Consider the following 13,815-nt stretch of genomic DNA (forward strand, 5'->3'; position numbering starts at 1 on the left):
ATGAATATTGATTAATTGAACAAATTACTCAAGCTGTAGAGCAGCAGGATCCTATTCCTATTGATTTTCTGAAATTTGCTAATGTTGAGCCGGTACAAGATGGCGAAATAATTTATTACGCCGCAGAGTTAGAGTCCTTACCGGCCTCGTATCAGAATCCTATTGCTGAAGACCCACAAGTAATGATTTTTGATGATCATATCACTAAGGATTGATTTATTTAGGGCTGATTTTTCAGTCGTTGGTTAAAACTTCATCGAATAACGTATTAAACTACCATTTCAAAAATGTATTCTAATTGTCCGTTTTAGACAGTTTACAGGTGACATTTTAAAATGTTTGTGTAATACTTAATTGGACGTATAAATTTTAACCAAGGATTGAAAAATCGGCCCTTAGAATAATTAGATAATAATATAGTTAAAAGTTCCTTGTCAACAATTGTTTTTTTAAAATAAATATTGATTTAAGTACGTTTTTTTTTTAATTTTATAACTAGCTTTCCACTCACGCTTTCGGAAAGAAAAATTACATAGGTACATAGTTTCTTTTTCCGAGGGATTTTCGTGATAAAACCTATCATAAGCCATTTCTTAGTTCTCAAACGATATCTGTACCAAATATCATCTAAGTCCGTTCAAGGGGCGAAAATGAGACAGACAGACACACCTACGGGCAGTTAGGCACCTACTTACATATTCATAATATTTTTGGCGATATTAGGAAAGGGTATACTGAAAATATTTGCGATATCTTCAGTAGGTAAACATCCTCACTATCAACTTATTTTTTGTAACTTTATATGTATTATGTTTACGATTGAAAAGAGAGCCGTTTTAAGACATAATATATTGATAATTATTATTATAACTAACCTCTCTATCAATAATTATTATAGTAGATATATGCTACTGAATTCTGGGTATAGCTGGTAGACATTGTACCTAATTAATAAAAATGAAGTTAAAGTTATTAAATGTAAAGTAGAATTGTACAAATACATAGTTACTCAGTCATTTTTTTTAAAACAGCATAAATTGTAAATAAAAATGAGGATACATTGAAAATTGTACTCGACATAGTAACACGCATATTTTGGTGGAAAGAGTACAGATTTTGTAGTAATTGTTAGAGTAGGACAAAATAGTATGTGTTTTATATCAAGGTACGTCGGACGCGAGGGTTGGCCGGTTAGTTTCTTTATTACTAGGACATCTGAAATATCGATGAGCTATGATAAACTTGCAACCAATGCTTGCATGGCCACTGCGATGGCGCAGTAGATGCAATCAATGCGTTTCGAGTCACCCCATTCCAGTCTACTGAAAGCACTTGAACCTGCCGGTGTTTGCTGTGAGGTAAGTTTTCATACACCCCTCATTTACATAAATTTACCATAGATTGTATTAATTTTTACTTCAATATTAATTCCATATCCCAGATAGTATAATGTGAATTAAAAATTGTATTAATTTAGAAGAAATTTTGGTCTTCAAATTTATCTACGGACGACACAAAGGGATCCTTTAGAGGACATGCGTCGTACTAGGGCACGCGATCAATAACCACGACAATAGACTGGGCACAGACTAATAATAATATACTATAAGACTGGGCGTTGTTTATTCGGGGATATTTTAGTAATGCAATGACGAGTAGTCAAAACAACGGAGCGTGTGGCCGAGACGCGGTTACATTTTAGTCTTTTGTATATTTTCTTAGAACCGAGTACGATGATGCAGTGAAAACAAAGGGAACGCGCTGATGGCTGTATCCTGAACAGACATCCTTTAATTTAATCTCAAAAAAATATAATGTCTGTTCATATATCGTAAATATCATAAAGTGTGTTAGAAAGTTATTGTCGCTTTTTGTGGTTGTGAAAGTGAAATGGTAGTTTTAAAAACTTGTATCTTCCAATATCTCCTTAACCCTTAACACGGCAAGCCCTGAAATAATGTACCCAGATATGACTTGAATTGATTTTAGTGATAGTTATTGATTAAAAAATACTATAGTAGAGAAAAAAATAAAACAAATTTTCTGTAAGTAGGTTTTTCAGGATGTCCGTTAAAACGGCCTTTGCCAAGAACCCCATCTTCATTGCTGTCTCAAAAAACGGACAACGCTGTCATACAGGTTATAAAATAAGAATGAAAAAAATAAATATTCACTTAATATAACACAATTGAAATCAATTTCAAATAGCATTTTATTGTTTTATTGTATCACAGTATTTTCACTATCTTTTATAACAAAAAATTCTTCAATTTTAACTAAATACCTAACAAATGATAATTGAGCCCTCTCGAGCTCAATCACACTATTTAGTTGGGTGGAATGTTAAATAACATTTATTATTTTGTGTCAAGCAACCTTTGGTTTCATTTAATACAAATAATAATGGTTTTTTCTAAATGTGAAGTGATATTTGGCCGATGATTAGGACATTTAGTCGAAATGTATGTGGGGGTCGAGGAACTCCCGGTTCTATTGTAGACCCAACAGATTTAACTGATCTTAGATTATATTCGTCATTTTGAACTTAATTAAAAATAATTCTACATATAATTAAAGACTCAAGCAAAGAAATCCCATAAAAGTGATATTTTATTAAAGTACGAATCATGGCAACGTCCGTTTCTTGGGACATGCCAAATGGTTCTTAGTTACCTGTATCTACGGCACTGTCCCAAAAAACGGACCAGCTATATTTCGGATGTTTTGTCATAGAATTATTTGAATATTTCATAATCTTTAGAGCAAAAACAACAGTTTATCTCACCTGAAAGTTAAATCAATAGAAATCAAACACGGAAACTATTTCATAAAAGCTATTATTGACCAGAAACACAAACCATCACTAATTCCGGAAATCCCTAAATTCAACAGTCACCTAGCACACGAATCAAATGATCTCTATAATTGGCATGTAGGAGAAAAATAAAGGATTGTTATCGTACTTTCTCCAACGTAGTCAATTTTCTAGATTTTTTGGAACGTTCAAGATTTACACGGCAATAAGTACATGTACTAAAAAAGTGACAGAAAAGCTTTAAGGGTTAAATCAATAACTATATAAAAAAACGCAATTGGGAATTCACATATTGTGTTCGTACAAAATTTTGTTCATAAATTTTGCGTTCTGTTTCTGCGCAGTTCACACCCGATACCCCAGATATCGACCGATGCGGACGGGTGTGTTGTAAAACATTAGCATTTTTTCTCATCACCGTGCCCACTAAAACTTTTAACCTCGACCAGAACACATGTGGCCGATCTGGCCGTGATTTACATTTGTTTACATCCGCCGACCAAGGGTAAACTACCTATGCAAGGGTTGAATCCAAAAACAAAAAATATGCCGCGCGTAATGTTTTAAGTCTTTAAAAATAACCATGCCCCAATCATAGTCAAAAAAATTTTTAACCTTTTATACGTCGATATTATTTTGGCGCTTGATGTTTCCTAAAAAATAACATTAAAATTTAATTTGTGTGATTTTCAGAGTAGCCTGATTAAATCAATCAGAAGATTCTATAATGAATTGCGACAAAATGGATGCGAACAATGAAGTCGAATGCGCTATGTGCAAGATCGGGCTGGCAAGCCTCAATAACATTCCAATGGAGCTCCGAAAATTTGTTCGTGAAGCTGCCTATGAGTGGTCGTTCTTGTCGTCCAACAGGTTCTACAATGAGCAAGACATACCCCGCCGTGGGCGCCACAATTTTCTTGTCCCAATTTATCAACCCGTGGAGGACTTCCAAGAGTATAACGCTTACCGCCGTGTCAAGAGGACCTGCGGAAGCAAGTAAATTAACAGAGAAAATGAGAGAAGAATACAGGTAAATAAATAATTTATTTGCATTTGTACATGCATCCAAGCGAATATAATTTTATTATTGTTAATACTATGGCAAATGGCATTTTTTCTTTTTTTCTTTTTCAGAGTACGGAGATTAAAGCCGATATCATTTTGGAAAAGAGACTACATTGAACTTCAGAACTTTAGGATTAAGATACCCTGACTATTATTTGTACTTACACCTTGATATGTATACATATGTACTCTTCTATATGTATGTATATATTTAAAGGGGTAAGTACAAATGGTAATTATTTGTAGGTATATTATATATTTATGTATGCATCTATTTCTAAATCTTTATAACACGTATACTGTATGTTTATATTTATTCCCTTCCGCCTAAAAATTGTGAGCCAAATTATATTTGCGAATTATTGTATATTATATATATTATGTATCATGAAATAAGATAAATATTTTTCAATTTGCATTGCAATTGTAATATGTTTTTGCTTGCAACTGATTCAGGACTAATATCCCTATTGTTTTGTATAGCTATTAATTTTATTGTAAGCGTATTTATGAATATGTATTTAATTAGATAAGATGTAATTTGTAGATACGTTATTGGTTCTAGGCATCGATGGATCGATCCATTGGAGTTTGTTCTCTCTGCCGATGCCTAGTACCTTTCACAAAGTGGTTGTTTTGCTTATGGGTTGAGGTATATTGACTTGTTTTTTTTTTTTAATAAAACATGAAAATATTCTCATCCGTAAGGAAATTCAATCATTATTGGTTTTTTATTAATATTATTATTGCGTTAAAGAATTGGTTTTGCCGTTTGCGTATTGCACTTATTGTTAATTATAAAAATTACGGATAATTACCATCGTTACTATAATTTCGTATTTAATTCTTATTCGAATTTACGAAAAAAATAAATAGCTTTCGATATTTTATAATTTAAACAAAAAGTTTAGGTCTATCATTAAGATATGATTTCTTATATTTTCATAACTTTTGAACGAACTGTTTGGTTTCAAAATTAATTTGTATTGTTATAATTTTTAGAATGTAAGTTTAGATTTGAAAAAAACATTGTCGAAAGTCTGCATGGCAAGTCCGATTGCAAGACGTTTCGATAGGGACATTTTTCCATTGTGATTACGGCTCAATTGTCCAAGTATTCTCTCTCGTGGATGTCAACGTACTTCATATATTCCCTCTTAATAAATGTGTCAACATTATAATGATTTTTCATTGTGCAACCTACTTGTCTCAAACATTAATTATTATCTATTAACGCAATCTCTTCCATTCGACTTCGTTGTTTTGGAAATTATTTAAATGACCTAAAACGTAATAAACTATAATTGTTATTTGCTTGAATAATGCTTACGTATGTACATAATTAACTAATATTACCTAAAGTAGCAAACACTGACTGTTTCGGCCTATCTACTTAAACAAGCCTATAGGTACATGATAAAAATTTGTGCTGTTGCTAATGATAAGTCAAGATAAAGTGATAGCCAAATACGTAAGGCAGAACATAAGTATATAGAAATACCTAAATATGTTTTAAAATTTTCATAATAATATTATCTTAAAGAATATGCACGGAGTCATACAATATTCAAGATATTGTACAAAATATATTCTTTTCAACTGGAAACTGGCCTCCAAAAAAAGAAGGAGGTTCTAAATCTGGCTCTACTTTTTTGGGTTAGAACCTTCGACTACCTTAGAACTTTCGACTGGGTGAACCGATTTTGATGATTATTTTCTTTTTGAAAGCTCAGCCGTGTGATCCCATTTATTTCGATTTACTTCTGATAGATTAACATTTTAAATGATCACAAATCAAACACACGATTGATAGATATACCTATTGAAAAATCATAGATTAAATCGATGATATGTACCTATTATGTTCCAAATAAATAATTTTTGATTTATTTATTTATTAGGAAGAATAAAAAATACATAATATTATAAAGAAATCCTATTTGGACCAGAACAAAATCTCATAATTTAGTTTTCAAGACACTAACATTTACTAAGAGACATAGAATTTGATTACAGAAACGTTTATACAATCGATTTTATAAATACCTCCGCACCGGCTTTCTATATCAAAATAATAAACTATTTCCTACTTGTGCGGTAAGTACAAAAGACGGCTTTTTCAAGTCGCCGTCAGACGATATTGTTTACATTCGGCCCTCTAGTAATGGATGCTCATGATTGTAGGTGTGAACAGGAAGATGTCACACACACACATGAACACTGAATGTTTATTCGTATTTCAAAGACGGTTTGAACTTCAATATTTTCGGGACTGAAGGTTAATGTGATGGATTAAAAATATAAATTGCATCGCGTTTTAACGTGCCAAGTACCTAGTTTAGTATCTAGGTACTATTAAAAATGTATTCACCTTATTCAATTTTATTTAGCGTTTCGGGGTCGTAATCTGAACAAATTTTGGTTTTGTTAATTACTATTTAGTCTTTAGGTATGTAATCCCTGAATAAATACACATGTAAAGTACAGATATATACACTTTTGCATTTTTATATTAGGTACTTTAACGTCCGATACAATGCCAGCTAGTGTTTTTGTTGGAAAAATGCCGAGAAAGACTGGCACATGTTCCTAACCGATCACTTCACTTGAAATTGAACGCGATTCTACAAGAATTAATGAGAGTAATGTGGTTTATAGTTACTCATATATACAGTGCTAATGAGTCAGCGAAGAAAAATTCGAAGTTTTAGTCTTGCTGCGCCTTGTGGGTGGTAAATCATATATTTTTTGTAGTATCTATGTCGGAATCAAAACATAGTGTAAACTGTAAACGATAAACTGTAGAATTTTGGCATGGCCTTTATTATACGGCATTGGTCTTCCTGTATTCCGGTATTAAATTATACGAATTGGTAAATATCATTTAGGGCATGTTGAGATACTTATACCCAATTCCGTCGGTTGTGAAATGTAGGATATAAATTCCCAAATATAAATTCTTGCCAAATTTCATTTAGAAATATTAATACCGACGTGTGCATGAATAAATATATAGTTATTCAGCAATCTTATTTAACCTTAAATGTTAATAAACTAATAAGTAGATATGTATTCAGTTTATTGAAGATTGATCTAACGTATCTACTAGGCTGTTACAATTCTGCGAAACATTTATAGACAAAAATAGCTATGCAGATGAAATCGTTGGAATAAATCTATTCGCTTCCTGAAGTCTGTTTCTTATTAAAACATTTGCTCACAAAGCAATGTTCGTGTGAAGCTGCGTCGCGAATGCCTTGCTGCGTTGAGTTCGACGACGGACGCAATACACATGGCTGCCTCGTCATAAAATGTAATTTACGGTCTACTCGCCTGCAAGCGAACGCGTTTTGTATGCCTTAGTTTCGGATCAAACACGACTCGCTTTCAACACCTGATAATGTTCAAGTTGATGGCTTTTACATAGCGGGGAAAATGTTCTTTACAGGTGTGATTGGTATTCTACGGAAAATCTTTTTTTTGTCTTATTGCGTATTAGTTACACTTCAAACGCTTATAAGAGATTATTAGGTATGTAGGTACCTACCTACAACTCAAATATTGCTTTCTGCGAGTCATGATTGACAAAATAAAGAACGTAGAGAGATAAAAAAGCTCTACCCTACAATCTATTATATCTACATATAAATTCTAATAATTCTTGAAACATGTATGAAAACTTTGCGATGAAGTTGAAATCTAGATACTAGGAGATCAGAAACGTGTAAAGTCTAGAGATATAGGTTTACGCATGCGTAAATTATTGAAAGTGCAAATCAAAGTTAGAAAAGGATGCTTGTATATGCAGGCTAGACCATAGATGTTCTGAAACAGATAGATTTCAGTCGTTGCAATATCGCTTCGCGTCGACACTATGATTCTATTTTGTATGAATATATACGTAGATAAAAAAAAAAACTTTCAAATAGGTATTTTAATGTTTGTTCCAAAATAAAAATAAATGCATAGCGTAATTCTTTTGAATGACAACGAGAAAAGCCTGCATATTTTCCATTTCGGATCAAAATATATTATTTACCTAGTTAGTTAATAGTTACATAAAAAAAAGAATTATCAATTATAATTTTTTTAATGGGATTTTACATTTAACTGGCCATACAAGGAATCTCAAATATGAATGTCTGTATACCTTGCAAACTTAACTACTAATACATAAAATGAGTTGGATTAGGAAGTGGGAGAAAGATTATGTTAAGTTTATTTACCTATTTAATGTCTTATATAAGTAGATATATTAAAAAAAAACTAAATCGTACATTTTTCACATAATTGATATCAAAGACTACGTAATAGGTATGTATACCTAGGTACTTACCGGTTCGGAATGTTTTCAAGTAAGTAGGTACCGTTAAGCGGCGGACACTTTGTAAATGAATAATATTTACCTTGTGTTTTGATATCAACGACAATGTTTGATATAATAGCTAGAGGAAGACCGACTCAGGTGTCTTTGCAAGTGCGTATGTGCTTTGCAACACCTGACACCTTGTTGACATTGAGACTTGTGATCTGAGTATGAAAAGTCAGCGTCATTAATCATAAGATAGAGATTGATAAATAGGTAGACAAGTAGTAAGCATCTAATATGGAAATTCTTAATTGTACTAGGTACTTATATCTAAATATAAATTAATGAAAATTTACAATAGGTATTGCTTTATTTTATGCGATATAATTTTGCATAATAAACAGGTTATTCGACGAAAATATTATCACTTATCAGCAGTAATTGCCGTCATGACGGTAATGTTAAAATGGGTATAAAGAATGTAAGAGACTGCATTTATTTCAATTGTTAGTATCTATTTAATAAACATTCTACCAGAAATGAAGGATAAAAACGCATTAAGATTAAATATTAATTAAATTATCAGCTCGCTTCATTCGTCCCATTGAAATAGCTCTACAAAACAAGTATACTAACACACAATGAGCTTTTTGGCTAACCGATTCGTATTTTTTAAGTTAGCTTTTAATGCTTGCTGATGAGATAGAGATATTGACTAATGGTGAATAATATTTGAAACCAGATTACCAACCGGCGATCAATTCGTGTAAAGCTATAAATGTCTAATTGCATACGAAAAATTAAGGCGAAACCGTAAAACCTCAAAGCTAACATCGTTTGGTCGTAAACGGTGATGAATGGAGGGTTCAAGATCAGGCAATGACTGCACGTAGACGTACTACTGCGCCATCTTGTAGGCGGAGCTATAATTCCCGCTGCGTGACGTCACAGGCCTTTTTCTTCTCAGTCACACTCATGCTGGAGCAGTTTGCTAAAAAGAGAATAGCTATGATTATTATTACGTGCAAATTAGAGGATGCAAGAAGAGCTTTTAAGACTTTAAACTGTTGCAAGTATTACTTGGTGTCGTTTCTATTTATTTCTATGATAATTTACAAAGATCATGAAATATAATCACCTATTCCTCCCATGCGTCTACTAATTAGTTATATTAGTTGTATCAAAAAAAAAAATTTTTTCTTTCGTTTTCTTGAATCTTACGTGCAATAAAGTAAAGGAGTTATAAATTGTCATATTCTTTTCTACATTTATAAGCAGGCAATTACTCTACCAAACTGTTAGGCAGTTTAAAATAATTTATTTATATTTTTTATATCAATTAGTTGTTAATTGTACCTACCTATGTCGGATTTCAAAACATTTAAATAGATCTATCGCTATCGCAATTGCAATATTATCTGTATACCTACCTATGCTGAATTAAGACTGCAAAGTATAAAACAAACTTAAAAGTTCCAAGCTTTGGGTCACCTATATTTTAGTTGTATCATTTCGTAACAATGAAGTGATAAAAAAAAAATAATATATTATCACAAAAACAATATTTACATTTTTTTACATCACTCATTCTGAAAAGCGTTGTTCGTTTACAATGACTTCCTTTATGAGTTCGCTTTAGTAGTTGTGAATGTCCCGAAGCGTAATATAAATGTATACCGTATAGCGTATATATAGAGTCTACATTTGCTCGACAAATATAGTTTAGTGTATCGAATAAATAAATCGGGTTAGTTTAATGCAAAACTTTTGGTTTACGCTTTATGGTAAATATTTGGTGTACGTCGTATAACTGTTTTATAGATCTAGTAAAATGTTTGGTTTAATTGTACTAGGTCAAGAGCGGGCGTTCGACAGGCGTCCTTGCGACGGCTCAACGGATAAATATTATTGTCTAAGCGGGTTTTCCGCTGTTTGGTGTTTGTACGCGTTTGTGGATGATACAGGCTGCGGGAATACGGTGCAACGACCTCTCGGGCTCTTCTGATCCACCATCCTCATAGGTTAGCAAACATTCACTTCTTATACGCTTTATTTGTCTTTCCATTAATCATTTTATGCTTATTCATTGTCAGTAACTTTTGCTAATCATTTTCATAGATATAACAAATTTTTACCATTACTAATGTAAAACCTTTATAAAATACATGATGATATAAACAAATTACTTCAAAATGTAGCGCAAGTGGGCCCTCTAAAGCGTGTTATCTATTTCAATAGTATTCTGGAAACGTAGCTCTAATGAAATCGCGTGGGAGTGCGCACGGGGCGTTCGGGGCGCGGCCTAAGGCGGCGCGGGCGCAGCGCACATGGTGGGCGGCGCACTGTTCCCTTGATCGCGGTCCGACGCGCACGTATGAAGACCGAGGAGCAAACTACCGAAGAGGCGGCGCGCCGGGCGCCTGCCACGCGACGTCAGGAAAAACCACCCTTCTCCTACATCGCCCTCATCGTCATGGCCATCCGGCACTCTCCCAATAAAAAACTCACCCTTAGCGAAATTTACGCATTCCTCCAACAACAGTTCCCGTTTTTCCGAAGTTCATATCAAGGTTGGAAGAATTCCGTTCGCCACAACCTGAGCTTGAATGAGTGCTTCGTTAAGTTGCCCAAGGGCCTGGGAAGACCGGGGAAGGGGCATTATTGGACCATCGACCCGTCGTCTGAGTTCATGTTCGAAGAGGGCTCGTTCAGGCGACGACCGCGAGGTTTCCGCCGTAAGTGTCAGGCGCTAAAGCCCCAGTTCGGAGGTGGTGGATATTTGTGTGGAGGTGGAGTGGCCGCGTTGCCTCCGTCGCAACCGTCCGGATATGATCTCGGTGGCGGGAGCAGTTCGAGTGCGAGTGGAGCTTCCGCAATAGACTATGGAGCGTGTGCGTATTCCCATGCCGGGACGAGCCAGCAGCTTTCTTACGGAGGAGAGTACTGCACGTATGGTGGCATGGGGGAGCGCGAGTGGCCGCTCGCTTACAGCGCCGTGGATCCGGGCTACAGACCGCCGGCGTCGTCACCGCCATCTCGACACGACCTCACGGACCTGATTCCCAACTACCAGTACGTCACAAACGAACACGGTGAGTTTTTTTAATTATATTTTGTAGTGACCGTAATATCACGTGTTTTTTTATTTGTACATAGATACTTTTTTATTAGCTTATTTGCAAACATTTTCTACTTTATTCGCAATAACCGCTATTCCCTACCTACCAATAGGTATTGATTAGTCGGCATTTCATTAAGCCATTAAAATGTGCAAAGACCTAATACCTAACCTAACATAAATATAGACTTATAAGCTATATCTAATGCTGTTTTTTTACAAAAAGAACATTTAGGTAGGTACTCAATTTAAATTTTAAATATCCAATCATTGCGACTATTCAGTTTATTACGATAAAATTACAGTCAATTGTCTGTAGACCTGCATAGTTTATCAAAAAAAGAATACGCTTGGAAGCGCTTCAAAAACTTGTATAGCATTTTAACACGTAATTTTTAAACTAGTAAATCTTTCAATAAGCTCTTGAGTATACCGCATCGGCTGCGTTCCTGGCTCACGTCACCGTTCAAGTGGTTTGCCCGAAAATGACTTATTACTCGATGATTAACAGTAGCAACTACACACAAAATGTTGAGATATACTATTCGTTTTTATAAGAACACGTCATAAATAGTCCCAAAACACTTGATAGTTTTTTTAATATAGAACGCGTTTCTGCCCGTGCTGTATTCACTGTTACAATACGAGTCGGTTGAAATGCTAATAATAATTTTAAATAACTGAGTAATATTTGCACTTTTAATTATTGTACATGTATCTACCTATGTTACTAAAAATATTATAGTTTTCTTTGCAAGCATGGATAAAAAGGCATTTGCTTCAATTGACTTGACTTCTTCTTCCTTTGCCTTATCCTTTTATTTGGGGTCGGCTCTCCTCGTTTTCATGCGACAGGATGGTCTATCCTGGGTTGTCTGTTTATTCAATTGGGCTCTCTCCAAGTCTTTTGATATGGTAGACCACCAAGTGGCAGAGGGACATCCTAAACCCCTTCTTCTATTTGGCAAGCTAAGAAAACCACGTAGTAAGGAGGGCACTCCTTACTACGTGGTTTTCTTCACGCCTCATTACGTGTCCATACCATCTTAGACGCTGTTCGGTGAGTTTTTCTAAGATGGGAGCGACCTTGAAACTTCCTCTGATGTACTCATTGCGCACTTTATCAAGTCTAGTTACGCCGGCCGGCGGCCGCCCATCTAAGCATTTTCATTTCATTTACATGTACTCTCTGCTCTTGAGCTTTTTTAGGATCTTTATTGGTACTAATTCTACCTTTCGATATTCCCAAATGCTTCGAGGCTTCTTCCTTGCAAAACTTTTCGAAATTTGCCCACATTAGGTTTGTACTATTGTTATAATTTAAAGCCAGATCGTTTTCTAAATATTCAATAAAAGATGCAATGAGCTGTTTACCTTTATCAGAGTATAGTTGGCGCCATTTGATTCTGGGTGTTCTATCAAAATTGACCTTTATATTTTTGGGCAGTATAAATTTAGATACCTACCAGAAGTCGATGTTGTGAAGTCAGCGCCTCTCCCGGGATTACTTTGCAATCTTTTAAGCTTTTAAGAGCAGACTTTTGACGGAGAATGAAGTCAATTTGGGTGTTATTTCCAGAGATTTTATAAGTTATTAGATGTTCATCTTTATTTTTAAACCAAGTGTTAACAATAGCTAAACCATGCCTAGAATAAAAATCCAGAATAGATATTCCTTCTATTTACAGAACCATAACCATAGCCACTGAAGAATATAATAAAGACCAACATTCCGGATTTCAAAATTAAAAATCCCAATATAAAAAAGGAGATTATCTGAATCAACTTGCTCTATAGCAACTTGCTATTACAATTCAAATAAAATAACTCAAAAACAGCCTACAAAGACAAACAAGACTAATAATTATTAAAAAAAAAACCTACGCTTACGTAGATAAAATCCCTTCTCAATCCGGCTCAAAACAAAATACAGAATAGCAATTTTTAAGGCCCCCCCCCCTCTCGATATCCCAACACAGCTTGCCACCGCCAGAGATCTAGACTATAACTCTCCAACATGTCACAAACTCTAGTATATCTGCACATAATTTAACGTGAAATCCTGAATATCCCCACAAAGAATGATACTGTAAAATACTCCCAAGAAAAAATAGAATCTGACATCATTGGTCTTGCTGAAGTAAGGAGAAATGGCAATAGCATTGTTGAGGATGATGACCATATATTTTTCTACACCGGAGAATCTAAAGGACTCCATAGAGTTGGTTTCTTAATTAAGAAAATATACAAAAATAATATAGATATATAATATATGAAACTTTAGTTCTACGCATGCTCAATTTTCATGGTTGCGTTATATTTGTGGGCGGAGCTATGCTTAGTAGATCTCCTGTTTGATCCTGTAGTCCTGGTATTTGGGAAACTTAATGCCGCATTTTTCGCCGCACATACGGCGTTAGGGGCTTTTGCGTGAGATCCAAAGCAGATAGAACTGCATTAAAAGATATAGATTTTGAAATAAAGCGCACAATTTGCTAGTTCTAC

At 34.5% G+C, this 13,815-nt stretch overlaps 1 protein-coding gene and 1 long non-coding RNA gene across 2 annotated transcripts; both read left to right on the plus strand.

Annotated features, from left to right (window-relative positions):
- The first annotated feature begins 1,296 nt into the window (after window positions 1–1,296).
- LOC123705432 lies at window positions 1,297–5,061 on the plus strand. The gene is made up of 3 exons (XR_006753307.1): window positions 1,297–1,358; window positions 3,509–3,848; window positions 3,953–5,061. It is a non-coding gene; the product is annotated as an uncharacterized LOC123705432 (long non-coding RNA).
- A 5,505-nt stretch (window positions 5,062–10,566) lies between these two features.
- Window positions 10,567–12,360, plus strand: LOC123705529 (forkhead box protein F1-like). The gene is made up of 2 exons (XM_045654352.1): window positions 10,567–11,284; window positions 12,056–12,360. Exons 1-2 carry the CDS (start codon window positions 10,567–10,569, stop codon window positions 12,358–12,360), a joined length of 1,023 nt encoding a protein of 340 aa, XP_045510308.1.
- Window positions 12,361–13,815: the final 1,455 nt, after the last annotated feature.

The sequence above is a fragment of the Colias croceus genome, chromosome Z, assembly GCF_905220415.1.
Source record: "Colias croceus chromosome Z, ilColCroc2.1".
NCBI lineage: Eukaryota > Metazoa > Arthropoda > Insecta > Lepidoptera > Pieridae > Colias > Colias croceus.

Coding starts and splice junctions, on each gene's coding strand:
- LOC123705529 (XM_045654352.1), top strand. CDS start 10,567: ATGAAGACCGAGGAGCAAACTACCGAAGAGGCGGCGCGCCGGGCGCCT. Junction 11,285..12,055: donor GTACGTCACAAACGAACACG/GTGAGTTTTTTT, acceptor AAAATATTATAG/TTTTCTTTGCAAGCATGGAT.